Source organism: Ascaphus truei, chromosome 4 (assembly GCF_040206685.1).
Source record: "Ascaphus truei isolate aAscTru1 chromosome 4, aAscTru1.hap1, whole genome shotgun sequence".
Classification (NCBI taxonomy): domain Eukaryota; kingdom Metazoa; phylum Chordata; class Amphibia; order Anura; family Ascaphidae; genus Ascaphus; species Ascaphus truei.
The window spans coordinates 390,084,678-390,111,126 of NC_134486.1; the positions used below are offsets into that span (position 1 = coordinate 390,084,678).

The window sequence follows — 26,449 nt, forward strand, 5'->3', positions numbered from 1 at the left end:
ATATGCAAATAATCTAGAATTACAAGTACACAGTTCATATGAGTAATATTCCTAAAGAACACTCACAGGGCCTCGATAATTCAACTCAAAATGAACAAGGGAGTGACTTCAGTTTATCCCAAAGAGATACTTTAAATCAAAGTATGATGCGGTTAATACAAGAATGGACAAAATAATGCTTTTGCTTACAAAGTTAAAACTGCAACTACAGTATAATGCTGCCATTATTGGAGCAATTGCCAATTGCCGATCAGAGCTTGACAAAATATTTTTTTTTCCCTTCAGAAAACCAAGGCTTTTGTCGTTTATCAGTCAATTTAACGATTGTGGAACATATGTTGTCACATTTATCACAAAAAAGTTTGGCAGACAAAATGCAGTGTGAAAAAACAGAAATAAGATACCATAAGCATGAATTTGACTATATGAATTGGGTAGAACATTACTCCCATCTGCTGGTAAAATGGTAGTACAATAATTCATATTTGATCTCCAATGAAACTCATTGGGCAGAGTCTGAATTTATATAACCCAGAGTGCCCCATGCAGTTGTGGCTACAACACAGGAGCTGTAGTCACCATGACACTCACAATCTTTCACTGCAGAAACAGCAGGGTTTTAATATGCGAGATTCGGAGGAGGAAAAATAACCAAATGTTCCGGGGGAAAAAAGCTTACGGATTGCACCATTAAAGAGGTGTGAGATGCCACTGTTACACCCTGTATCTTATGTCCTGCTGGATGAATACATTTTCAATCAATCAGCTGTCAGTGTGACGCAAGAAAAATACACAAGACGTCTTTTGGATACAGAAAATAAAATGCATAAACCAGGGTGGAAAGGTCCTCTGGGGGAATCAAGTCCTTTATTCTATGTTCCCCAGGTGTTCATGGCGAATACCTTATATTCAAGTGCAAAGCTACAATCGAGGGCATCACTAAAACTCTGTGCACGGTCAAGAGTTTAGGGCAGGTTGGTTGACACAGGCTGTTTTGTTGTTCGACTGAGCTGCCACTGCACGCACCTGTCTTATCAGGATTCAACCGCAACCAACTTGCACTCATCCACTCTAGGAGCTCAGCTAGACATCCATTGAGGACTGATAATGGATCCTTGGTACACAGTTCAAAGGATAAGTATTTAGAAGTGATAACCCAGGTCATGTCTGAGGATATCACACCAGTAGCATATACATAGCAAATTATATGGCAGGGAAGATCAAGCACTGAAGCACTCTACATCACAAGCACTAGGGCAGAAGAATGACACCTTGACTTGCCAAGAAGAGATTTTAACCAGCTGTGAACTGGGCCACCTATGGTTGGGCAATATACTAGTAATCAATAATACTGTGATAATATAATCTCACTGTGTGCCGATATTGGAGATTACCTATTATCACGGTATTACTATTAACAACTCCCCCTATGCCCCCATGGGACCCTTAAAAACATTCCCTTGTCTATCCCTTCCTGGGAACGTAAACTCTTGCACTCCCCCCACCCCCATTACCCTTAGCCCCTTCCTCTCCATGACTCAACCCCCCCTTCCATGTGTCTGCACTTCACCGTCACCTACACTGTTTCCATCCCCTTAACATCCACTTCATCCCATCACCGTTTATGAAAAAAAAATTAAGATTTTGACAATTCTTAATTGTTGAAAAAAATATCTTTAACGTTTTATAAACAAAATGGGTTTTTAAATGGGAGTACCCATGGGTGAGAGTGATGGTATGAGGCGTGAATGATGGGAGCAGTGTAGGTAAGAAAAATTGAAGTGTAAACATGACAAGGGTTTGTAAATGAAGAAAGTCCTTTTGTTCTAGTAAATCTAAAGAAAATTTATTCATTTTGTGAACACATTTTATTTAGATTAACTAGAAGATTTCCAGACATATTTTAACAAATTTATCGCAACATAGATCGTTATGGCAATAAATGTATGGATATCATTATCGTGGGACTTTTTTTTTGTTATCGCCCAACTCTAGTGCCACCCAGTCCACAGAAATCCTTCAGGCACTCCATTAAAATCCCATGGTATTCAGTGCTGTATAGGTCAAGGGGGAATATCGAGCTATCACCTCTCTCTCACCACAGTATAATCAGTAAGCACAAAAACCGGAGCACTTTGTGTTACTGTATGTCTTCTCCTGAATCCTGTTTGGAATGGGTAAAATAAGCTACAAAATAGGGTTCCAGATGGCTTGTAACCACTTTCTCAATAATAGGAAAGATTGAGACAAGCCTGCAGTAAGCCAGTCAGTCAGTATCAGGAGGTCTGACTACTGCTTCCTTCAGTGGTTCTGGAAACATCCCTATCTGCAAAAAGCACTGGGCTATTTTGGCAAATACTGGACTGATTACATAAACATAGGTTATAATAAAGGCATGTTGGGCCTGGATTCAAATTAGAGGTAGTGGACTGCAAATTAGAGGTAGTGGATTGCACAATCTCTTCCACATCCAGATGCGAAAATCTGGATCATTAAATCAGAGAACACACAATTACCTGGCTGGTACCCGGACACTAAGACCGCAAAGTCAAAATAAAGTCCATGCAAGTGCTCCGCCATCGCCACTCCACCCTGTAACTCCTACTTCAAATTAAAAAAGTACTGTGGTGGTATAAGGTGAGAGGTCGTATATGAACAGGGGCGATAGTACCCATTGCAGCCGTCACATCTCTATCATAGTAACGGACAAAAGCACAGGCACCAATAACGTCAGATCCGGGCTTGCCATCATGTGTCGTGGAGTCAGACCCCTTTAATGAATGATACCATTGGTCCTCTCCATGGGGGAAGGCCTATGTTTGAGTACCACCGGGAGTAGTGATCTGACCAAACAGCGTCTATCGTTATGTTATCCCAGTTATCAAGTGCGTGTCCACTTTTATGGGACAGGAAACAACTTGTGTGTGGCCCAGAGGACTCATCGTGCAAAGGAAGTGTTGACGAGCAGGTGTGCGTTAACATGGACAAGGCATTGAAATCCCCCACGTTATGTCATCTGGTGGGCGCCAGGACTAGGCATGCAATTTTCTTCAAAAAATATCTTATGATCTATAGAAGGACAGTAGATTACATCCGATCCCCACAACTGTAGCATTGATGAGAGTTAATTCCACAGAGGGGTCTATGCTTCAAAGTGGTTTTAAAACGAATTGCCACATCACAAACCCTACGGGTCCTGTCTTGAGAAGTGGATAAACAGAATAATTGGTTGGAACAGAAACTTCTAAAATGGGGGCGGTGCTTTCATCTAGCCAGGTCTCAGTGATGCATGCTAGATGTGATAATGCAATAGGGTCATCTATAATAGCAGTTTTATTCCAAATAGATCTGGCATTACATAAGACAGCTCTGATAAAACAGATAGAGAAATCTGAAATAGTGTTCTTCCCTACTCAGTGTGAAATTGCTGGGGATGGGGTCAGGTTGAGAGAACCCTTAATTCTGTTCCTCCATATCCTAGATTGCATATTGGACACTACTTTTATCCGTCTCCTCTTTGGCAGCGAGAGTAAGCAGGAGGGTAAGATTTAGAAAGGCAGTGGAAAGAGGTGGTTTTTCAGTATGCTGGCCTGCCACGACAGACCTGGTAAACAGTTTTAAAAATGCCAAAGGACTGAAGGATGCAGGCATGGCATGGTTCAATAGGAACTGGAGCACAAAGAGGGCAGAGTAAAAGACGGAAACTCAGTGTGTAGCAATACCTCAGATCAACAGCTAAAACCATTAATGTGGTGAAGGTAGGTTAGTGATCAGTGGGGAGATACAAATAATCAAAATTTGTCTTTAGGGTGGGTTTATTGTGCTTGAAGGATATATAGTCTGTAAGGTTATGATAGATTGTGATAGGCAGAAGATGTACAAAGCTCTTTTGCTGCATATTAAATAATCCAAAATTGTATTTCTATGCTTTTATAGAACCACTCTACACCAGACCATGCCGGAGTGAGGTGTGAGATGTAAAAGTCCATTTAAATGAAAATTCCTCAAGATAAAGTTACATACCTTTAAGATAACGAAAAATAATACCGCTTTCAAGTAATTACTGAAAGGTAGAAATGTACTTAATATATACAATGATTAAAGGCAGACCTACCTCTAGTCTCTTCTCAAGTGATTCAATCCTGTCTTTTTTGCTTGCCAGGTTAGCTCGTGTGTAACGGCCCTGCCCAGGAAGGTATAACACCTGACTGTAACACTCCTCCCACACCTGGTTGTATGCATCAATTGAGAGGTCACCGTGCCCCATACCTTGCTTTACCACTTCCATCTCTTGTTGAAGGAGTTCTTCAGCCTGTTGCACATTGAAACAGAAGTCAGACATTGGTGGGAGGGGTGGGGGATTATGAACTGTACAAGCAGTTCAGTAGCATTAGATAGGTTTTACCCTACTGCCAAAGCTGTGCAACATCTTTGCAACACCTTCCAGTTTGCGATCATTTGTTGCCAATGTTCCCAGCAGTTTGAGCTGTGAATTGTAACAATAGATGTTACCTTAGTAATATCAGGATACATTGTAGCTGCTGAGTTACCCTGACTGAAGAATTGATTGAAACTGAAAGGAACCATTATGGTAGGCAAACCTCAGGATTTTTACAGATTTACAACAGGAGCATCAAATGATTGCCAGTTTAGGTAAGAATGAACAATTATACATTGTCACATGTTTTACATAGTAAAATAAGAAAATAAAAGGAGGGGGATGTAGTATTGCCGTTTTATTTGTGCAGGCTAAATGTCCCTAATGCCTCAGAGATAAATTACTCGACTGCACACTTTGTAGTAGAACAAGAAATTTAACATCATAGTATCGGTGCATGGGAAGCTTGTTGAGTAAAGTTTAGATATGTATGGGTGTATACAGTACTATGTTTCTCCTCCACACATTGTTTATGGATAGACTTATTGGCCATGTTTTCCTAAGCAGTCTTCTGTCATAAATCAGCTTCCAACACTGGAAGACTTCTTATAGCCCATTCAAGTCAATGGCGTGTAAGGAGTCTTCAAGAGCTGTACCAAGAAAGAAAAATAGTCCAGCTGTAGAACATTATGCAGTAAAGGTTATGAGTTCACAAAATTAGGATCGAGAAATATTCCATTAATTAGTACCAATAAAAAAATTTAAAAAAAAGAACTATATAGTTGACATGTTATTCATTTTTTTAATCCATCTAATTTGTCTGTTTGATGAGTTCTGATTCTTACGAACACTGATTTTTAAACATGGTGTTGAATGTTTTTTTTTTTTTTGCATTACGTGGCTGTGTGTTTTTTTTTTTTTTTTCATTACGTGGCTGTGTGATTTGTATTATATTTATTGCTGGGCTAAAATTTTACCGATAGTTTTGTGGCACCTCAGGTGCTGCTATCTAGGCCCCTTATTCCCCATTGGAATAAGGATCATTCTGTATGTCATGTTGGCAACATGACAAAAGTGACAGTGGCAATGATAGGTTCCTCATTTTGTATGGAACGTATGAAATTATAAGCTTCAACATTTCAAGCATTTCCAATTCACCTGTCTAAATGGAAATCAGATGAGTGTACTGCAATATTGATTAATTCTACAAAGTGCTCAAAATGTCTTTAAATAATGTAAAACCTACACAATGAAAAAGATTTCAAAGGTAGTTCATATTCTCATTGGCATAGGGGTGTCCCCAGCTCTAAGCATTTTAGTCTTGTAGATGCATTCAGTTTTTGCACCACAATGCATTGTAGGGTGGGGTTACAATTGTGGCCAGGTAAAATGATCAGGAAATAACCAATTTATTGACAGGTTGTACATTACTTGTATGTCCAATTGTAAACTGCTACCAATTTACAACTATCACTGTAAACGAGAAGTCCAAGATCTTACATAGAAAGTGTACATAATTTTATGCTGATCTTTACCATGAAGCGAAATATTTTTTCTGTTCATTCTCCAATTAGGTGCTATACTTACATTTATTAGGTCTTCTTTGGACAATTTATCATATGGACTCAGCTCCAAAAATGCTACATGTTCTGCATTGCTTGACCCAGAACCCTTTGTCTTCTTTACCCCTGCATTATCACCATAAGGATAATGAATAGAGTCATAATGGAGCATTGTGATCATCTCCTTTTTGATCATTTCTTCGCTTTTTTGCAAATCTGAGAGTGGAGGCTCGACATTTACAGGCCTTAAAATTGTTTCATTAACCTAAAATAGAATTGGTAAAAATTATTTCAAATGAAGTCACCGTAAAAAAAACCTGACAACATTTCTATGGGATTCACCAACCTCCTACACGGGTTATCGCAATGACAGCCAGCTTGACCGTGGTGCAAGAACACGTATCGGAGATTGGTGAATGTCTCCCGTGGTGCTCTGGGGAATATGTTGAAAAAGGGGAATCAGTAACAGATGATGGAACTATAAGGGGAGGGGGGGGGAGAGAATAATATCCCTCAGTTGTGTCAAAAGAAACATTTATAGAAGTATGCTTTTCAACGATATTTTGCATATGCTAAAATAATTTAAAAATATATGACTATCTACATATCCACTAATTTAGATCAGTGGAATCAGGTCTTAACCTCAGACGACACTGGGTCTAAAAATGATTTAGCATGCAAAAAACGGAAGGGGTTTCTTGCAGATCAGCACAGAGGATTATAAATTGGTACTGCGTACTTCTGACGGTCGTGGCAAGTTCTTCTGCACCGCTTTGTGCCTCTGTTTAAGCTCCCTTGCTCGTTGTGCATCTCGCATTGCCTAAGGATACATATAAATAAGTGTTAGTCATATGTCCCAAAATAAGTTACATTTTTATCTGAATGTTTACCACCAAGTAAATCTTTTTACTAGCACACAGTAGTACTTTTCCAGAATAAAAAAAAAAAGTGTCAGATGCATAAGCAAATATCTTAAACCAAAAGTACAATAAGCAATTCCGCCTTAAATAAAGAAAAGTAGTAGGAAAAACATTTATCAATGTCCCCAGATGCCTATAATTATTTTTAATGATTAGGTAGGCAACTGTAAAGATGTTAACTATACAGAGTTTAAGACCAGATAATTGTTTTAGTACCCACAATATACTAAACACCAACAGAAAATGTTGAATCTTAAAGCTGCATTTTCCACCTGTCGAGCGCTCATTAAAATAAATATGTATAGCACCATTATTAGGCATAATTACCCACTTCCAAAAGTCTAAGATATGCAATCTTATTTTATTATAATAATTACACCTACCCAGAAATCTATAAATGCTACGTAAATAATCCCTCATTGACGTGAAAGCAATAATCAGGAGAACATACCTGACCTGTGTGTGTCAAGAGATCCTTCTTTTCCCGCTGTTTAAATGAGCTTTGGTAAACACAAATAATTTACAGATATTTACAAGCCTTTAGAGGGCATGATTATAGTCAAAGTTGTAGGGTATCCAAAACCCTCTGCTCCACACATGTATCCATATAGAAAAATAAAAATGTAAATATTCTGCATTAAAATTATTAACAAATGTATTTTCCCACCTGCTTGCGGGATTCCAGATCAGCAGCATCTTCCACAAAGTTATCATCTTGGTCTCGTTCCTCAAGTTCTCGCTCTGCGTTTTCTGGCAAGACAATCTCAAAGTCATTTTTTGGAGACGGAAGAGCCATCAATCCAAGACGTAATTGTTCACGAGACTCTTTTTCCTATGTGAATACACAAATGTAAAATTTTAAAATCAAGAGATTTGTTTAACAACCACTCATTTTCTTGGTGTCAAAGAACACTTCATTAGTTGTTCCCTCGTTTGGTCTACTTAAAGGCTTATATAGACATTGCTAGCAGCAGTTAATATTCATTTCAGTGCTGAAGGAGAAATTGGGTCTTCGCAACATACTGCAGATACTAAAGACGTAAAATAGAAAAATAAAAATGAAAGAAAAACACATTTATTATGGCTTTCATAATCTAAAAGATCAGTTAGAAATGTTTACTACCTGTGTGGACCATTTATGATTCAGTACATGCACAGTAACATTAGTCATTTGAATGGGCAGCAATATAGCTAGTGCCATTTTGTGATCAAGACAACAAACCTATATAATTTGCAACATACATATAGGCAATGCAAAAATGTTCTATCCATCAAAAACATCCTTCATAAAATTCAGCAAATGCTTTCATATTTTACAATTGCACTGAAAACATATCAAGTTAGCTAATGAACAAAGTCACCACAAGAGTAATAACAGTAACATCCAGCAAACCTGGGAATCGTGCAAGCAACATGTAAATGTTCCTCAATTGGCAAAAATAAATGCTGCTTTGACCATGCAGCTTGGCAATACATATGGTTCACTGTTGTAGCAAATTATAGTTATCAATCGATATAGATATGACAAAATAGCGAGCAGGCACACAAGGACTTAAGAAAATTAAAATTACAAAACAATCTGATTGTTTTGTAATGAACGATTTAAATTTTTCTTAAGTGATGGTGTGCCTGCTCTATCTTTTCCTGTATTCCAGTAACTTGCGGTTTCGCACCCAATCAGGATGCCATTTTCAGTGGACTGCCACTATACCTTTGTGTATATATCTATATAGAGAATGCGTTTTGTAGACCCCTTTCAAAACAGAGCAAACTTTTAAATGAACATTGATGCGATTTCAAATACAATATTATAAACTAATGAATATGTATATAAAATGTATGATAGATCGGGAGAACTTTCTTGTTTTGAAAAATGTGCATGGATTCTTCCTTTATGAAAAGACGTGTCTGTGTCTTACAAAACATGTATCCAGATGCTAAAATTATATATGCTTAATTGGGAAAAAGAACAAAGCATGAGTATACCACTAGAAGAATGGGAAGCCATATCAAAACACCTCTAAAAAGCGCGATTTGTACTAATATGAAAGAGAATGGATATCAAATCCTACACAGTTGGTACCCAGTACCAGATAGATTACATACAATATACTGTATCCACAATATTTCAATTGATGTTGGAGAGGATGTGGTGAAGTTGGTAGAATGTTTCATAACTGGTTGTCTTGTGTCAATTTCTCAAACTTGGTCCCAGATTTTTGATTGACGAACTAACCCAAACAATTTCAAGAGATCCATGTACAGTATTATTTTATAAAAAATATCCCAAAACATACCTCAACACTTCCAAATATTGATTGCATATTATCGGCCACCAGAAGCACTATAGCTAACTTCTGGAAAAAGGAATGACCTCTACCAAGGACTATGATTTAACAAAAATTAAAAGAAGTTCATCTTATGACGTCTCGTCTCACAAGTCTGTTAAATTGATTTTTTGATAAATTCTGTGAGATTTGGCTCCCCTGGGAATCTTCACAATCAGAATTTGATCATGTAAATATGTAAATGTATTTTATCAATTAGAAATGTATGTGCATTTTACCAGGACCCCCCCTCATCCTCCCTATTATTTTTTGTATCGTTCCCCATCCTCCTCCATAATTTATGAAAATATTCAAAATAAACAGTTACAAATTAAATGTTTTCAATAATAATACAAATAGTAAAAATGTGCAATATTTATCAACATAACAGTATCTGTCCACTAGTTTCTTACCAGTTGCTTTATGTAGGATGGGTCATTGTAATCTATTGTTCCATCTTCGGGATTGATGTTTAGTTTGTCTCGCAGTGGAGTCCTCCCTGGTGTAGCTCCAATAACAGGTTTAGGCGTCATGCCACCACGAGGGGTTGATCCTTCAGAGCTCTGGGAAGGCGTCCTACACAAAGTGATAGACGTTAAAAACAAACTGAAACACTCATTACATTGACGTACCATTCAATTTCTTTCACATTTGTACTTCACTGAAAGTGAACAGAACTGTGAAGGTTCAAAATCACAAAGCAGTATAGATTAGAGCTGTGATAAAGAAAATCTTTAAAGGATTTTGCAAATAGTCGGATCAAGTTTTCTAGATGAATGTAAAAAGCAGGGAAAGCGCACACTAATAATTCACATGAGGCACACTGGGAAGATACGGCTCTTTACTAGTTTCACTACATTACCAATCAAGCACTTGTAGAATTAAAGTGCCTTTCCCATTTAACAAGGTACCGCATTATTAGACATGCATTGAACCAAACCAACTCCAAGACCACGTGAATCAATGGTTATCTTCTGCCATCAAAACCTCCGCAAATAAAAAAGCACTTCATATTAACTCGCTGTTTTATTGTTTCATAGATTAGGAAAATATTGCTATTTTCCCCAGATTAAAACCTGAAACAATAATTTCATCACCACCATGGTAGCTATTCCCAAAAAAAGATTGGGAACAAATTAATCCTAAAAAAAAAAAATCTCATACCTGAAGGGCGTAGAGAGCACAGTGTTGGGTGTCTGAACAACTTGTCTCTGTGGTGTCACTCCGGAGAAGTCACTTTCATGTAGAGGAGTATTGAGTCCGCCTTTTAATGGTGTGTCCACATTTGTAAGAGCCATCAAATTCTGTGCTTCCTGTTTTATTACAAGTATAATTTATAAAGATTGTAAAATAACTGTTTCGATAAGCAACACACCCTAGCAAATTTCACATTCATTATATATTAAATGGGGCTTTAATATAGTGACACGTGTACTTGATATACTACTTTAAAAAAAAGCAAGTTACCTTAATTATGCTATAGTATTGCAAAGAATTTCTAGAGCTGCAAATGTTATTTCTACAATGTATGCGCCTTCCACACCATCTCAACATTAAGGTACACAAATATCTATAGTGTCTCATTTTGAAGCTATTACAATTTGAAAATAATGTAAAGCTAAGACCCCAAGTAACACCTACAAACGTATTTAAGGAAACCTGAAATAAGATTTCTAAAATAAATATCTTGTGCAGCAGCTCTCATTTCTAAGCAGTTGTATACCATAAGATCCTGCACATTCTGTTCAGTCGAATGAGCTGTAAAGGAGTCTTAAGGCATCGTCTCCAGCACATGAAAGTGTCTTTAGGCATAGAACCACTTCGTAAATATGGGCTTTATAGCTTGCCATCCATTACCTGTAGAATACGGTCCTGTGCCGCTGGGGTTTTAGGAGTCCTCAGAGCAATGCTGTTGTTGGCAACATTGTATTCAGACAGTAGCGTACTGGAAGCAGAATTGGTGATTCCAGATTCTTCTGCTGTCTGACGGGCAATTTCACTTGCTTGCCCAATCTTGACCACTTCTTCAAGTTCTGCATCGGAAATCTAAAAAAGGGGGGAAAAAAAACAGTACAGTATTATCATCATGTACAACCATCCTCACACAAATCAAATCTGCCAGGAATAGGTCAACCTGAATTACAAGGTGTAACCCAAACAGAGTTTGCACTAACAGCCAATAAATCATTTTTAAAATAATCTCTTACCTATACCTATTTTCTCCCAATGAGACAGAAAGTGCTGCACAATTACAGCATTATAGTGATTTTACATAGAATTTTGCAGGCAGAGTTAAATAAACAAATATAACAAATACAACCAAAAACTTTAGTGGTTTAAAAATAAAATAAAAAAAAAAAGTATTGAGATAGTGGTTTATGGCCTCTAGTATTTATTAAATCTGAACCTAAACGGCTCAAACTTAAAAATGTTTTGCCTTAAGGATGCTTACATCTCATTTTTTACTTTCTAGGGATTGCTATTCATATTATATAGTGACATTTGCTAGTGTTGTTCATTAAAGACAGTACAAACCTGGGGTGAAGGGAGAACTAATTTGCTTCTCTTTTTAGTAAGCTCAGACACACTAGTTGTCTGAAGAATTGCTGAAGGCAGATCAGATTCCTTCTTTCTTTTTATGTTTTGCTTGTCTTTCTTCCGTTCTTTTGCTTCTTTTTCACTGTCAGAAACAAAGACAAATAAGAAAAATGGCTCAATGTAAACAAAATATTTAAAATAATTACGTGAGGAATGTGGTGAAGGTTAACCCAAAATAACTTGCATAAAGTCCATTTCAATATCCTATTGGTAAAACCATAGCTATAAAATTAAGCTTTTTCCACCCATGTTCAACCTCGTGGTTTTTGAGTTGACCTTGAAATCCTCAATTCAAATTAAGTTGCTCAATTCAGCAACATAAAGCACACTTGAGATAAAGTGAAAGCACTCCATCAAATGTAGCTTGGCTAACAGAAGGTTTGTTTAATTGTTTAAGGTGTATTTACTTGCACCAAAATGTTGACGTATGTACTTCGTAACATGTGAAATGTAAATATAAGCAATTTTGAGTGGCACAAGCAAGTTTCAGCACATTGCAAGGGGTTCTCCTCGAGAAAGCACCTTTTGGTGTGAAACACGTGGGAGGAGATGGTTGTCCGTTGTGTTAATTGTTTCATGTTTTTTTTCCCCTGTAACTTAAATCTTTTTTATTTTTGCATTTGCTGGTGAGTTCCATTACTTTATTGGTCCGCTGTCCCACCAATCCTATCTGTTTTTACATTGTAAGGGTTTGCAGGAATGTTAGTGAGAGTACATTAATGTTTGCCCAGGCAAACAGAAAAGAATTCCGTGTGACTTGCACTCATTTGGCTATTGTGTGATAAGTGGAGGACTTAGTCTGAGCATAATACTCGAGTCACCATACAGATGCAGCGGGTGTTATTCAAACAAATCTCGAAATGGAATTTCGAGATATGCCCGTGATCCGGCCGAGTTGTGCCGCGACAGACTAATGGCCTGCCGGAGTAACACAGCAGGTGTGTGAGAGTCCTACCGGGGTCTGCCTTTACGTAATAGACACGCAGTAAAAGGCTGAATCAATCACTAACTGCGCGCCTCTCACAGGCGATCGCAGGGGTTTTATTAAAATTCTAACATTACAGAAATGTAGCAGGGGGTCTCCGGAGCTGAACCGCATTGGTTTCAGGTCCGGGGACCCCCGACTTCCTGTTATGGGGTGCCGGTATCCCCATGTTAAAATCATGCGAGTCACGTGACCGTGGGATCTAAACAAAGCAGAGGGATACCGGCACCCCATACCAGGGCCTGTATCTCAGGAAGTAGGGGGTCCCCGAGGATGAAATCAAGTTTGTTCAACTCAGGAGACCCCCTGCTCCCTCACACTAGTATCAAACATCTCCCCCCTCCCCCCCCTAATAAAAACTTATTACCTTAGTGGATAGCTGCTACGGTAATGAAGCTGCTTACATTTTATTTTTATTCATAGTGTGCGTGAGTAGGAGGTCTCTTTAGTTGATTTCAGCCTCGGGGACCCCCTACTTCCCAGGTTACAGGTCCCGGCTGACACACAGCCCCCGCCCGCAGCTCATCAACACAACGCCCCGCCGCCGCTCCTCCTCACCTGAACACCCGCCCGCAGCTCCTCACCTCCACCTGCCCCCCCCCCCCCCGCTACACACCACCCACCCCGCCGCCTCTCCCCTCAGCGGGGACCACCGGGTGCATGGGGGGGGGGAAGGGGGGAGAAGGGTTGGGGGGGGGAGGAGCAGCCGCCGCTTCTCCTCCTGACCACACGCCCCCTGAGCAGGGAGCGCCTGGGAGGGGGGGAGAAGGAGCGCCGGGTTGTGCCCCAGCACCGGATGGGGGGGGGGGGGGGAGAGAAACAACAAGCACCGGGGACAGGGGGGGGGATAGAATGATGAGGGCCACGGGGGGGGGGGGACACAGTGATGAGGGCTGTAGGGGGGGTGAGTGATGTGGACTGCAGGAGAGGGGGAGCGGGAAAATGTACTCCCGGGCAACGCCGGGTATATCAGCTAGTGTTAAAATATATATTATATAGTTAGAATAGTTTGCGCACCCCTGCTGTAAAGGCAGCATCCACTTATATATGGTTGCTATCTATTTTGTCCGCTCATTCACCACTGGGGATTTTAGATGCACATTGTAAATATATTTTCATCATTTGTTGTATACAGTATATGTTAACTAAAATGTTGTGGTTTTCTTTGAGTACTTTGGGAGTTTGGCCACCTATTTATGGTGATTCGAGTATTATGCTCAGAGACTATTAAGTCCTCCACTTATCACACAATAGCCAAATGAGTGCAAATCTCACAGAATTCTTTTCTGTTTGCCCTTCTTGGGCAAACATGCATGTACTCTCATTGATCTTGTTCCGAATGCACCTTGGCTAGTCCATTATTACTCTAATTAATAGGTTGAGCGATAAAATATACTTCTGTAATTAGGAATGTTAATCAGCAAATGTGTACATATCATGCCTTGAATCTGCCAAGAGCTTGAAATGGATACTAAAGTTCTGACTTAATGGGATGGAGTGTATAGATTTGCTTAAAAGACTACCAAAAAAGCAGTAAATAACTATGAGGCATGAGCAAACAACTGCTTTTCCTAAGCTAACCTATAACTTGATTGTGTGCTAATAGCAATATGAAACAGTGTAGATGAAAATGACCGTATGAAGAATCAAATGTGGTGCGCACATTACGCCTACAGTATCTGGAATTCTCCTATTGGCCAAAAAATGTTTTACAACCTGAAACAAATCTATACTTGTCCAGGACAAATATTGCTACTAGAACCCAGTACTACCAACAAGAAACATAGGCCAGGTCCCCGCTGTGGCAGACGCTGCCGGGACAAGAGTCGCCCCCACAATGGGGTCGGGCCCGCTGTGAGTGTACGGACACAGGGGAATGGTGCTATTGAAATTATGTCCTTACTCACGTGTACTTAAAGTGAGTGTCCATAAACCGGGGTATGCCTGCCTGTATTGAAGAAGGGCCTCCAGAGCTGAACACCATTAATTTCAGCTCTGGGGACCCCCGGCGCGGCATCCTATTGGTCCATGTGACGAGGACGCTGAAAACTGCAGGAGATACGGGCACCCCCTTCGGAGATAAGTATCTCCGGAAGCAGGGGGTTCTCAGAGCTGAAATGATTGGGGTTCAGCTCTGGAGACCCCCTGCTTCAAAACCTGTATTAAAAAAAAAAGAAAAAAAAACAAATAAATGCCTTGGATTGCTCCTTTAAAGCAGCAAGCCCACACAAATTTGAAGCCGGAGTTCCTACTTTCAGCACAGGTGACCCCTCCAGTTACCAAGAATTACCACGGTAGTTGCCAGTGCTCCATCATGGATGCCGCAACCACTGAAGTTGCAACTTCCTATTGGCCTGCAGGTCCCGCAAGACCCGAATACCAGAATGGGCACATTGTTTCTCCAGAAGGCAGTCTGGCACCAGAAACATACCAATGTAATTAATGTTAAGAATCAGTCTAGTTCAACTCCGGGGAGCCCCAATTACTTTTTTTTTTTTAATTGCAAAAAAATAAATAAAAAATAACCCAGGCAGGAGGATTTCAGTTTTTAGACCTTGTTTCTATCTAATCTAAATGTTGTCTACAAACATTATTCTAAAGCAGGAAAAAAAAGTTACCAATTAGAAAATTAGCTTAACATAGTCAAGTGTCATTTTCATGATCTGAAAGTGGAATTACATGTTTATTCACATGCTTACTGTGACCTCTGGAGCCGTTAGAACAGATTTAGTTCAGTTTAACAATTCTTGGCACAGTAAAGTAATATCGTAATGGTTTTCCAAGCTTTTTTTTTCTTTTTTCAATTTATAAGCATATTCAGATAATGAGTTATTCATGATTCTAGACAATCATGTAGTCCTTTTTGGTAAAGTGTCCAATATTTCACATGGCCTAGTTCCTCTTATTACATCATATATTCCTACAAAGTAGTAATTTACTGTACATGTTCTTCTGTACTTACGATCTTAACTCCCCATCTAGGTCTTGTTGACGAAGTTTCCTGAAGTCTGCATTCAGAGCATCATAGTTTTCTTCGGATGTATCATAGAATCCTGGTGCTGGCTTCTTTTGAAAAGGGATTTCTGCATTGTAATCCACACCTCGCTTCTTTTTCCTTTTCTTCTGAATTTCAATCCCGGCAGCTCGGAGCTCCCTCCGCTTCTGTAAAGCTGCGAGACGCCTATAAAAAAAGGCAATAGGTTATCATAAAGTAGCAAGTAGCCACAGAACCGGGAACCACAATTCAAATTATAGCAACTTACTTTAATAAAAAAGACCACAGAAGAAAAAAAATGTTTTAGCATTGTTTTGGATTTTACAGGTAATTATTTAAAATATTTATACTGGATTAGGTATTCAAGCAGACAAAGTCCTGACCATAATTTAATGAAACAAGAAAAATAAAATAAAAAACTAACTGTCAAACAATTACAAATCTTGAGGGATTAAAGATAACAGTTCAGTGTTTGTGTTCTTTAGCCGTCAGCTATCAAATGGATCTGACAGTAGCTACATTAACACTACGTGATCCACATAAATGATAGAATTGTTGAAACCTAAAGGGGGAAAAAACCCCTAATATTCTTTAAAAATTTAACTATAAAATGAACAAGCTTTGAAAACATCGAGCCAGGTCTGACTTATTCTACACTGCACAAATATTTATGACTGTAAACCCCAAAATGTTATCAAATTATGACTAAATAAAATTGGCATTCATTTTTTGAATGAAGTGTAAAAACGCATACCTTGCTTCTTCCAGCTGTTTCTCTCTAGCTTTTCTCTTTGCCTTTTTTCCTTGAGTATTAGCAAGACGAGCTCTAGCTTCAGAAAGCATCTCAAGCTCATCTGTAAATTAGAAATATTCTTAGAAGTCTTACTTAAAATAGAGGAAATGTAAAACACATGGACAAGGAATGAATACTTTGGTAAAATCATATAGCAGCAAATGTCTATTTGACAAACATGTTAACTAAAAATTATGTTTTCTTGAATGCACAAACCTATGCAAAGATTGTTTCACATGTTTAATCAATCATTCTTAATAACCATTAAAGGACATCCCCTGAAACTATTTCACGCGCCATTTATACAGAACAACAATCCCAGTACAGATGCTTATGCAAGAAATGGGAAATACTAGAGCAATGGTAAGAAAATATAGGATACCGCAAGGATTTGTGAAGTAACGAGTTGTGATAATCTTTTATTTTTTCTACTCAACCTGGGTCAATTTGTCTGCTTACATTCCATATTGTATAACAAAAGACAAAAAGCCCCAGAGCTACATCCAATACGACAAATTATATAGTTAAATACTTATCTGTTTTTCTTTTCATAAGCGAGGGTTATTTAGTTAAATTCTTTGGCCAAAGCATTTTAAGCTTGCAAACTATGCCAAGGTATCTCTTCTTTTGCAAGTCCTAACACTACTGCAACAAGCTCTCCTAACCTCTCTAATGAAGGGTGAAGTGTCTTAATAAACTGGTCATTCAGATGTGCACAAGAAGAACTGCCATTTAAAAAGGTGGGATGAGCAAGCTTAAAACCAGGGAGGTCACAAACCTCCAATTTGTTTACCAATAGAAATGTACAAAAACACACAGCCCTGCAAGCTCAAAACCCAAACCCATCACACCATACATGTGTCAAAAAGGGTTCTACCGAGATTGTGACATGAGATAGAACAATATAAAGAGGGGATATCATGGTGTGCTTTGCAAGCTTAAAATGCTTTGGCCAAAAGAATTTCACTAAATGACCCTCACTTATGAAAACAGGTAGGTATTTAACTATATAATTTATGCATTTCAGGGTAACGACCAATGCTTCACTGACCAATGTACCCTAGCAATGTGTGTATAGCAGGGATGGAAAAATGAACCTGTCAGATACCATCGCAACCAGAAACAGCGCAAGTTATCCCGCTCTGAGTTAGCACTGTGCCAATTAATGCGGCAGGGGAGGACGGCAGGGTTACGTAACTGCACACCCAACTCATTTCTCACAGCCCAGATAACTAGTCTCATGCGGAGCAAGGGGGGGGGGGGGGGGAGGGGGGAATGTCCGTGTGCACACATCAGTGTGTTTTATATTTTTGTCCACCCCTGTTGCATAGCAATGAAATAACGTAAACCATACAGTGGTTTGTTTCTTCAAAATATCAGTAACATTCCCAAAAATACTAAAACGTTATTTAGCTGAACAGTGAAGGCTATTATCTATTGGTAACAGATTCAGGTGACTTGTCTTTACTGAGTGGCAAGTTACTTGCCCTTTAATCAATATAACGAAAACTCATATTACAGAAGTTGACATTTCAGAGTCAAATTTATACCCAGTACCTGGGGGAAAAACGTGCAGGATGTCATTTCACATTACCCACTGCTCAGCAATACTAATGAGTGTGTTAACACTGACCAGACATAACTTTTCTAGTCTTAACTATGAAATCACAATATTGCCATCCAACATTTTCAGTATAGTCTACTACACCTGACGCTAATCCAGAAAGTACTAACTCCAAACATATGTCTGTTTTTTGGGGGGCTGGGGAATATGGGAGGAAAGTTAAAAATACATATGAAACAAAACGCAACAAAACGCTTAAAATCCATTAGCGGTTACAATGCAAATCAAGGTACCTTCATCCATGTCTACAGGGTCTGGTCGGGCTGGTTTTGTTTCAGGATTTGGATCAATTTCTCCAGGTTTAAGTTTTCGAGGGTCATCTGCTGTCTCTTCTTCATTGTCTCTTTGTGCTGCTTTATCTCTTAAAGACCAAATTACACACAATCAGCTTTATATATGCAAATATGAATCTATCCTTGACTTTAAAGCAAAAATGCTGCATTACAGATCTGCCCTGAAAGCCATGCAACACAGGAGTTTAGGATAAATTCTGATAAGAGCACAATATTTAAAAAAAAGCTGTGTGTGCTGTGCACGCGCATAGTAAGTGAAACTTCTTTGACTTTTGTCACAGCAATTGTGTTTGTGATGTTTTAATTAAAAATCAAAATACAATTTCTTTGACAAAACGCAAATAAATTTGGAGTTAGAATGTGCGTGCTCGGCACACATCCCCTGTATTAGCTATTTGCACTAAGCGTGAATTCCTCGTGCGTGTGACTGTGTGTGTGCGTGTGACTGTGTGTGTGTGCGTGTGACTGTGTGTGTGTGCGTGTGACTGTGTGTGTGTGCGTGTGACTGTGTGTGTGTGCGTGTGACTGTGTGTGTGTGCGTGTGACTGTGTGTGTGTGCGTGTGACTGTGTGCGTGTGCGTGTGACTGTGTGTGTGTGACTGTGTGTGTGCGTGTGACTGTGTAGTGTGTGTGCGTGTGACTGTGTGTGTGTGCGTGTGATGTATGCGCACCCATCCTGCACCTCGCATATGCCCCTGCACCTCGCATCACCCCCCTGCACCTCGCATCCCCCCCTGCACCTCGCATCACCCCCCTGCACCTCGCATCAACCCCCTGCACCTCGCATCAACCCCCTACACCTCGCATCAACCCCCTGCACCTCACATCAACCCCCTGCACCTCACATCAACCCCCTGCACCTCACATCACCCCCCTGCACCTCACATCACCTCCCTGCACCTCACATCATCTCCCTGCACCTCACATCACCCCCCTGCACCTCACATCACCCCCCCCTGCACCTCACATCACCTCCCTGCACCTCACATCACCTCCCTGCACCTCACATCACCCCCCTCCACCTCACATCACCCCCCCCCACCTCACATCACCCCCCCTGCACCTCACATCACCCCCCCTGCACCTCACATCACCCCCCCTGCACCTCACATCACCCCCCTGCATCTCACATCACCCCCCTTCACCTTCTCACATCACCCCCCCTTCACCTCCTCACATCACCCCCCCTTCACCTCCTCACATCACCCCCCCTTCACCTCCTCACATCACCCCCCTTCACCTCCTCACATCACCCCCCTTCACCTCCTCACATCACCCCCTTTCACCTCCTCACATCACCCCCCTTCACCTCCTCACCTGCACCTCCCCTAACCCCCTGCACCTCCGATCACCCCCTGCACCTGCGAGCACGGCGGCAGAGCAGTGTGGTAGGAGGAGGGATGGGCACAGGTTGTGTTGCCCCGCAGTGCCGGGGATCAGGGCAGGGAGGACGGCACATGTGAGTGTGACGCCCCCCCCCCCCCCCCGGGAAGAACACCATGATGCCGGTGGGGGTGTGTGGGGGGAGGAATAGAGGGGGTAATTGGGGGGAGAGGGGTGGGGGAAGGTTGAGACGCGGCCGCACCGGGCCCGCCGTATGCGTGGGAAGCGGCGCGCTCAAACCCCCCCGCTTTCCACTTTACCCGAGCAGGAGCCAGGAGCCAGGAGCGCACGGTAACGTCTGTGCGGCACATGCACCCGCCGGGGGCAGATAGCGGCTGCGCGCCACCCCCTCCCCACTCCCGTGGTGATTGGAGTCACTGGCGCCATCGCGCATGCGCGGCACGGCAGTAGGCAGCGGGCATGGAACGGCGGCCGTTATGAGCGGCGTCAGCGGCTGTGTGGGGGGTGCGGTGGCCATTAGGAGCATCTGATTTGTGGAGCGGGTGTGATGTCAGTGTTGGGGTCGGGCTGAGCCAGAACACAGCCCGGCCTCAACTGCCAGCACTGACGTCACATCCGTTTCATTTCTGTCTCCACAATCCATTTTTGCCCCATCACGAATGAGGTGCCACTAAAGAAGTTTCACTTCAAAAAGATATTTGAGATGATGGTAAGAAACACACTGAAATTAAACATTTTTTCAGCTTATAAATACTGTAACTTTCCGCAAAAGTAAATTAAAAATGGACCATATCAACTATCAGTACCAGGTGGAAACATGCGTCAGCTCTCAAACAAGTACTTACAGTAGGAATTCATAATGCTCCAAACATTGGGCAGCTGTTCTGCCTATGATCGGTGCTATTGTCCTCCACTGAGTTGGCATTAACTTGGCCAAATGTAGTAGTTTTTCTTCTTCTTCACGTGACCATTCTGTCTTTTTGATGCTAGGGTCCAGCCACTCATACCTATTATACACCGATAAAACACAAAGCCAGCGTTGAGTTCCATAAGCTTCACTCAAATGAACAAGCACCTTTGCCCAAAGCATGTCCTGAAACAAATTGTAATAAAATGCTTGTGTGCTATGCTTATCAGCATTTGATTTAGAATAAGGCAACAGGGCACATTGTGTACCAGTCTCACTTAGCAAACATATTTGTAATGCAATACATAACATCATTTCTAATTTGTTGTTTCACATTTTAAGATGCATTTAGTCGACTCAGAAATGTATGCAGAAAACGTAACTACAGTATGGAAAGAACAATAACACACGTAATGGCATATACAGTACAAGCCATTAGGTCACAAGATAAATTAAAACAAAATAATGCAGGCTAATGTTAGACCACAGGGATCATTGCCAAATGATATAGCCTTTTTTCAACCTCATCTACTATGTAACTTTTATAGAAGGTTACAATTTAAGGGAGCCCCTAAATAATAATTTTATATTAATATTTCTCGAAAACAAAACTATGGGAAAACTTCATTAAACTAGGATAAAAAAAGGCAATGTTAAAAATGTTTTTATAATTATAGCCAACCTACACATTGGCGACAATATTATAAAAATGTGTGTGGATGGATTAAAACGGACATCAGTAAATTCAAAATTTACCAACCACTAATTTTTCTAGCTAAATAGCAGACATGTTTCAGTGACCAAGTTACTAAATGCAGTTTCAGATTTTGGAAGATTTGACTGGTATCCTACATAAACTAACCAACTATATGGATCTTTGTTCATGAATCACTTGTGTACGTACCATCGGGCTTTGCACTGCTTTGCAGATTTCCTGTGCAGTAAGGAAGCAATACGAGACCATTGATTCTTACCATATTTCATAACAGCCGCTTTGAGAATTTCATCCTTAAAAGAGAAAAATAAATAAAATTATCTGGATGCTAAATCAGGCATGTATTTAATGTAACTAAAAGACACAGCGGGGTCACGGGACCTCGTGGCTTCATTTGAAGCCGAGAGCTGGAGACAATGTAAGGGAGGGGGGGTGCAAGCAGGGAAGGAAGCAGGCAGGAGAGCGTAGCAGGGAAAGATTGTGCACCCCTGTTTTAACCAATTCATAATAAATCAAATAAGTACTTCTAAAGAACATTACTATGGTGCCCATCGGAGATTTATTTTGAAATTCTTTTTATTTATAGTTCCATGATAGGATCGTACTAATGAGAATATTTTATTCTTTATTCAGTACTGGGAACTTGACATTTCTTTTGGAATTAAACATTTTCCGCAAGAAATGCACCTCATAAATCTCTTAATCTTTTAAGCCTTTTTATGCTTCCAGTGGTGGAGTAATAAACAGTTCACACAAGGTCAATGTGGAATGGGACATTTGGCCGCATCCAAACCCCCTGGTGCTCCGCCAATGCCACAACACACCGCCAGGCACCTCGACACTTGACTGTGACCCAAATGCCATCTCTAAATGTCCCATATCGCTCCACTCATGTCAATGTCCTGGGTGGCCACTGCTCATGTGAATTTCTGGGCAGCTGCCACTCCTATGCACCATCTTTAAATGTCCCGCAAGGAATATTGACATGAGCAGTGGGCGCGTGATATTGGACATTTAACCATGGCGTCTGGGACAGAGTGCTTGCAGCCAAATTTCAAGATGCAAGGTGGTGACTTGTGGTGGCAGCGAAGTGCCAGTTTGGTCGCGGCCAATAGGCTGCAGACAAACGTCTGAGACCAAGGTCAATGGACCCAAGTTAAATCCTTATCACGGAGATGGGCCACTGTTTCAGACTGCACATTTTGATTGCTTTTTTGCCTTTTTTAAGAGGCAATCCAAGCATGCACATTTCTTGGGATTTTGTTTTTACATAGGATTGAAGCAGGGGGTTTACGGAGATTAACTCCATTCATTTCTGCCCCGGGGATATCCTGCTTCCAGAAAAACAGACCTCCCTTAGGTGGTTCTGGTAGCCACTCCGCTAGAAGGGTTCAAGCAATGGTGAAGTTTCAAAGCTCCAGTGGCTCGCGGGCTTATAGGAAGCCGTGATGTCATCATGTTCGGCTTCCTATTGGCCCACGTCATGCGAAAGCTTTAAACTTTACCGAGATATCTTTTGAAGGTATTTCTGGAAGTAGGGGGTCTCCAGAGCGGAAATTAGTGGGATTCAGCTGCGGAGACCCCCTAGTTCAATCCTGTTTAAAACAATAAATAAAAAAGGCATGAATTACTCCTTTAATGAGGCATCAAAAGGTTATGATGTAAGCTCTTTGTTTAAAGCAGCAGTTCAAGCAATATCCTACAAGTGTTATTTTTTTTTAATAAATCAGTTTTGTACTATGAGAAAATACATGTAGCATTAAAAAAAAACATTTTAAAGACTTTAATGTATTTTAATGTAACAAGCATTTTTGTTCCTATAACAATCATTCACAAAGTCGCATCCCCTTCTGAAACAGCTTCCCCTTTTTGAGCCCCACCCTCTCTCTAGCAGTGAACCAATTGAATCTAGTGCCTGCCTGGTCACATGATCTTCCTCGCAGAACTTTGGCAGAACCCCCGAGCCGAAGCTTCGCCGATCGATCACATGAGGACAGATCGATTGGCAACTTAGCTAATGACTTGTCAGTGTGTAGATTGTATTGATGCACATATGGAATTATTATTTTGTTTTTATTTTTTTTAAACAGCTTGAACTGCAGCTTTAAAGCCTCACTATGCTTGTTAAAATTCTATGTACAATGTTCAGAACTGGTCAGAACTATCTAAAAAGCTATTAAACCAATTCCCACAGAAAGTTTTATAAAACAAATACAGCTCAACCCCGTTACAACACGATGCAAGCGTGGCTCCCAATTTTCTCATTTATAAATACTTTACAACACGATTATTGGCATCTTAAATACTTTATTGTACAATGCATACAATTGTACATTATTTCTAACACGATCTCCTTATAGCTCGATGTGATTCTTTGGAACCCAAGCAAGGTGTTATAACGGGGTTGAGCTGTATTTATTTTATTTATTATTTCAACTTGTGTAGAATATAATCTACACAATTAGCACTTTTAAATCCACTATTATATTTATTTAAGCATTGTGCTCCATTGATATTTCTTAATTTGTACCTGCAATTTATATTTACTCTTGATGCCTAATAGCTACTGTCAAGACTCAAAAACACTTTCCACCAAGTTATTCTGAAGGTAAAATAGGTTTTTTAATATACAAAATGGCAACGGTTGGTACTTTGGGCAGCAGACTTTTACCCATCCCCAGAAAGATAGTCTGAAATGGGAATTGGATGTCGGGTGCATATTAACGGTGGGCAATACAAATTACACATGAACTAGGAGAAATACATATCTCAACCAGGGCCCCTCATTATTCTATTGTGCCATAACCTCTGCAAAGGATGCTGCAGCCCGGGGAGAACTGCTTGCTTCTCACTTGGGGGAGGCGTGTGGTGCAAATAAAAGAAGGGGGAGGTGAATGCAGCGTATGATTAAGAAAAAGATGAATGCGGCTTGAAAAGGGGGAAGGGGGGGGGGGAAGAGATAAAGGGAGCGTGTTGAGTAAAGGGGTGAATGTGTAAGGAGGGTGGGTGTGGGCTTGTGAAAGGAGGGCAAGTGTGTTAGGCTACGCTTATAGTGCCAGCGATGATGACGTCAGGCTACGGTCGCTGGAAAAATCAAATTGAGATGACTTCCAACGATCGAGACCAAGCTGTCGCGCCGCACTTACTATAAGTGCACGCAAAGGCGGCAATGCATTTGTTGTAACGCGACATTGCGTCGCTGTCACTATAAGCGCAGCCTTACCCTTTTGCTGCCAGAGGGGACCACTGCAATACAGCAGTTCCTCTGCCAGCAAAAAGGTTAACAAACCCCCTGCTCCTCATCACCCAAGACATTTTATTTTTGGTATGCAATAAGGCAAATCCTTTCCCAGGTTATAAGTACCAGCGCAGCAGAGAAACACCAGACAATAATAACATTGGGGCCTGAGGCTTCCCAGCAGCATGCAGGGGACTTGTCACAAACAGCCCTCAACTGCAGCCAGTCTGTACGTATAGGCGGGACTCTCCTCTGCCGGGGGTCTTTGCCTGAAGCAGGCCTGGCAGGAGAGACCCCCGCCCGGGTGCCACACACCGCCAGCTAGGCCGCACCGAGATGGACCCCGACTCCTGTTTCCCCCCCACGACCCTCCCCGCGTGTCCTCACCTCGGTGTTCCGCCACACACCCCCCTTGATCATTATCCGCGGCATTTTGGCGGTTCAGCGGGGTTGTTGCCCCTCGGTTAAGGTCGAAAGGAACCGAGGTCGGAGCCCGGATAAGACGCGCCTCGGGGGGGCTGGAACGAAGGGGAAAAAAAACAACGGACACAGCGCGAGGCGCCGGCTCCTGGAACGTGGGAGTACAGTCACAGGGAGCCGAGCGCACGCTCACACTCTGCGGCGCGTGGAACTGGCAGCAGTTTTTTTAATGTGCGAATCGTTCGTGAGCCACAGCAGCGCGCAAAGCACGCCGGGTCTACCAGTGTCACATAGAGACAAGAGAGGCGTGCCGTGCGGGTTCACGCAGTGACGATCCGGACAGCGCCCTCTTCCGTTTGGAGATACTTTATGTCCTCAAGAAGGCTGAATAAAGCCACATGTTTTTGTTTATTTACATACATCCGTTCTGTAGTATTTAATAATAGTGACTGGTTTTAGTGAACTATTAATGCCATGTTTCATGAGTTTTAAAGTATCCTTTGATTTCTATAGCAGGCTTTAGCACCCCTCCCCAGCAGTGCAAGATCTTTGCAACATTTTCTTGTTTGTGATTATTTGTTGCCAATGTTCCCGGCAGTTTGAGTTGCAAACTGTAACAATAGGTAATGTCACCTTAGTAATATGGATACATTGTAGCTGGTGAGTTACACTGACGGAAGCAGCCATTATGTTAGGCTGCGCTTATAATGCCATCAACGCGACGTCATGCATTGCTGCCGTCGCGTGCGCTTATAGTAAGTGCAACGCGATGGAGCGATCGCTGGAAGTCATCTCAATTTGATTTTTCCAGCGACCTCAGCCTGACGTCGCCATCGCCGGCACTGTAAGCGTAGTCTTAAGCCTCGTTCAGGGTGCCTGCTTCGTGACGTGCGCACGCTTACGTGCGCGCGCACGTCCGAAACAAAGTGTTTAAACTCAATAGCGGTTGTCAGGGTAGCAGCTACCCTTGTCTCTGAAGTACAGAGTTGACGCTGCTACAGTTTGCATAAACAACTCAAGTTATTTTTTCAAGCTGCAGGAGCGTCACTGGTACTTCAGCAGCCAATCAAAACATTCTTGAAAATGATTTGAACAGAGCAACACCCATCACTAAGCTGAGGTCTGTAGACCCGCCTCCTCAACGCTAGCAAAGGTCTGCTGGGGATGATGTGCACACATCGCCCAGCAGACTGGCCCACACACACGCAGACGTGCGCCCTCCACCTATTGTCTCTGCCACCCTGAACGAGGCCTAAGGCCTGGGACATAGTAGCTTCAGCCTCGCTGAGCCGGGCTGAGCCGCGCTGAGCAGATGCACAAACCCCCTGCATCTGTCATCAGCGCGTCTAT

At 41.4% G+C, this 26,449-nt stretch overlaps 1 protein-coding gene across 1 annotated transcript in view; it reads right to left on the minus strand.

The window, feature by feature from the left end:
• CDC5L (cell division cycle 5 like) overlaps positions 1-25,378 on the minus strand; it is a 42,944-nt gene extending 17,566 nt beyond the window's left edge. The window contains exons 1-14 of the mRNA XM_075598558.1: positions 25,067-25,378; positions 21,631-21,734; positions 20,665-20,826; positions 18,416-18,543; positions 16,520-16,619; positions 15,733-15,951; positions 11,723-11,867; positions 11,045-11,233; positions 10,352-10,500; positions 9,601-9,763; positions 7,528-7,692; positions 6,680-6,760; positions 5,966-6,205; positions 4,115-4,312 (exon numbers count right to left, since the gene is read on the minus strand). Of these exons, the coding sequence (XP_075454673.1) occupies positions 4,115-4,312; positions 5,966-6,205; positions 6,680-6,760; positions 7,528-7,692; positions 9,601-9,763; positions 10,352-10,500; positions 11,045-11,233; positions 11,723-11,867; positions 15,733-15,951; positions 16,520-16,619; positions 18,416-18,543; positions 20,665-20,826; positions 21,631-21,734; positions 25,067-25,111 (2,088 nt within the window). The 5' untranslated portion in view covers positions 25,112-25,378. The remainder of the gene's footprint in view (positions 1-4,114; positions 4,313-5,965; positions 6,206-6,679; positions 6,761-7,527; positions 7,693-9,600; positions 9,764-10,351; positions 10,501-11,044; positions 11,234-11,722; positions 11,868-15,732; positions 15,952-16,519; positions 16,620-18,415; positions 18,544-20,664; positions 20,827-21,630; positions 21,735-25,066) is intronic.
• Between the last annotated feature and the right edge of the window lie 1,071 nt (positions 25,379-26,449).